The sequence below is a fragment of the Mytilus galloprovincialis genome, chromosome 10 (genome assembly GCF_965363235.1).
Source record: "Mytilus galloprovincialis chromosome 10, xbMytGall1.hap1.1, whole genome shotgun sequence".
NCBI classification, from domain to species: domain Eukaryota; kingdom Metazoa; phylum Mollusca; class Bivalvia; order Mytilida; family Mytilidae; genus Mytilus; species Mytilus galloprovincialis.
Window position 1 is genome coordinate 14,141,920 of NC_134847.1, and position 2,823 is coordinate 14,144,742.

At 32.3% G+C, this 2,823-nt stretch overlaps 1 protein-coding gene across 1 annotated transcript; it reads right to left on the minus strand.

Moving 5' to 3' along the window:
* Window positions 1-944: 944 nt before the first annotated feature.
* LOC143048986 (uncharacterized) lies at window positions 945-2,338 on the minus strand. The gene has a single exon (XM_076222818.1). It carries the CDS (start codon window positions 2,301-2,303, stop codon window positions 1,200-1,202), a length of 1,104 nt encoding a protein of 367 aa, XP_076078933.1. The 5' UTR covers window positions 2,304-2,338; the 3' UTR covers window positions 945-1,199.
* Between the last annotated feature and the right edge of the window lie 485 nt (window positions 2,339-2,823).

The window sequence follows — 2,823 nt, forward strand, 5'->3', positions numbered from 1 at the left end:
TACAAAAACTTAGTATCAGTGTTAAATGAATGTATCCGAAGGACATATTCCTACCAAAATTGAGTACCAGTGTTATATGAACGTTATCGGAAGGACATACTTGTATAAAGGTCATCACATGTATGAATTTTCGCATACCACACTTGTAAAGATCATAACATTCACGATTTCTCGTGTATCTATTGTCACTTAATCCTTCACTCAACACATGTGTCACACATTATTTTGGTACTCAATTTTATATTTCAAACTGTCTAACTATATTGATTTCCATTATGCACATTTCGTTTACAGCATGCATATTTAATGTATTCAATACTAAGAATGATCTAGAAAGTCGCTATGAATTTACATGTCCGAAATATTTGTTTACAGCTGAAACATGTAAGATTATAAATTTCTATTTGTCAATAACCTTTTAAACTCTAAGCTAATCCAAACATCTTACAAGTTCGTTATGCAACTTTTATACGGTCATATCAAATAAACACATAATTTAATTTACCGATAGATTGATCACCTATCGTAACTCTCTTTGATAAACGTAATCAATCTGTTATCTAATTTCTGTTTACGAAATGACCATTACAAACTGTGTTGTAATAGCAACTTCTGTTTGGTATTTAAAGAAAGATAAATTTGTATATAAGGACTCCGTTTGGATATGCCAACGAGAGCACATGAACTGCGTTCGGATTTTCCATCGCAATCATATACATTGTTTTTGGTTTAAATTAACTAAGTTGTAACACTGATACTTTATATTTGGACTTTATTAAATGAATTTGGACTTTACCAATTTGTTTATGTTTACTGTATTGAACTGCCGACTTGTGTGTGAATAAAGAGCTAGTACCCAGCATTGTGAATCGTTCCCAAAGACGGAATCCCACTCGAAGCCATTTGGCAATATTTATCTGGAAAGGTACAAAATCTTTCTTCATACATGTACACCACTTTTGTAAATTTCATGAATTCTCGTGTGCCTATAAAAGTGACTTTTTTCACTAAATTATTTACCGATACAGGTAAATGTGCATGCAATTATTCATCACAAGTATGGGTTATAATGTCTTTACGATAATAACCGTCGGAACTAAAGCTTGTACCCATACGTCACATTTTAGGTCTTCTTTTATCAGTATGTGTTTTTGTATGTCTCAGACAATTACTGATTCTGCCAACTCTTTTTCAAAATATCACATCTTATCTTTCCAAGTATGGATTTTCATGTGTTTATTACGATTGCTTTTGTGACCAAATGCTTTACCACATACATCACATCTGTAAGGTTTTTCGCCAGTATGTGTTATCATGTGTGTACGACAAGAACTGCTTTGGCCAAATCCTTTTCCACAAATATAACATGCGTAAGGTTTTTCGCCAGTATGTTTTTTCATGTGTACATTATAGTTGCTCTTGGTACAAAATTCTTTACCACATTCATCACATTTGTAAGGTTTTTCACCAGTATGTGTTCTCATGTGAATTAGACAATTATCTTTTTTGCAAAACTTTTTTTCACAAATATCACATTTGTAAGGTTTTTCGCCAGTATGTGTTCTCATGTGAGTTAGACAATTACTTTTTCTGCGAAACTGTTTTCCACAAACATCACATCTGTAAGGTTGTTCACCAGTATGCTTTCTCATGTGAATTCGACAGGCGCTTTCTCGGTGAAACTCTTGATCACAAAAAACACATTTAAAATGTTTTTCCCCAGTATGAATTCTCATGTGTTCATTATAGTTACCTTTCTGACCAAATTCCTTATCACATACATCACATTTGTAAGGTTTTTCGCTAGTTTGTGTTCTCATGTGAATTTGATAAATATTTTTTTGGCAAAATTCCTTTCCACAAATATCACATTTGTAAGGTTTTCCACCAGTATGGATTTTCTTGTGTATATTATAATTGCCTTTATGACCAAATACTTTTCCACATTTATCACATTTGTAAGGTGTTTCGCCAGTATGGATTTTCTTGTGAACTTTACAGTTACTGTTTTGGACAAATCCTTTTCCACAAATATCACATTTGTAAGGTGTTTCGCCAGTATGGATTTTCTTGTGAACTTTACAGTTAATGTTTTGGACAAACCCTTTTCCACAAATATCACATTTGTAAGGTTTTTCGCCAGTATGGATTTTCTTGTGTATATTATAATTGCCTTTGCTACTAAATTCTTTACAACATTCATCACATTTGTAAGGTTGTTTACCAGTAAGATTTTTCATTTGACGTAGACAAGAACTTTTTCGGTGAAACTCTTTGTCTGCAGTAGCCTCTTTACTGGACATAACTAAGTGTTACAGTCTGTTCACAGATGTGTTTTTTATCTACAACATACAAATACCAATTTATTTAAAGATGGTAGGTAAACTATGTTATAATTACAACTATAAGCAGTATGTATTGTGTACATACATTTGTACTAGAAGTCTGATTTTTTTTCATTTATCCCTGTTCAGGAGCACCTGAGAGCACCGCGTTGTTTTGTGGGATTGGTTTCCCTTGATGGACCGCTGTTTATCTTGTCGTTTCGTAGTTTTCCAATGCTCGCCGACTCGCTTTCGACTTTATTGAGAGTGAATGTTTCTTTGTCATCATTGGTCTCTCTTTTAACAAATAAACTAGAATATTGTGGATACCTTATTTTTTTTACAAAAACAGATTATGTCATTACTTTTGTTTGAGTACCTCTTAAAAACTATAATTTCGACCAAAAAAGAAAGAAAGAGTTTAAGGTACAAAACTTTGATAATGGGACGAAAAAGATAAAAAAAAAAAAAAAAAAAAAAAGATTATCAAAAAAGTATT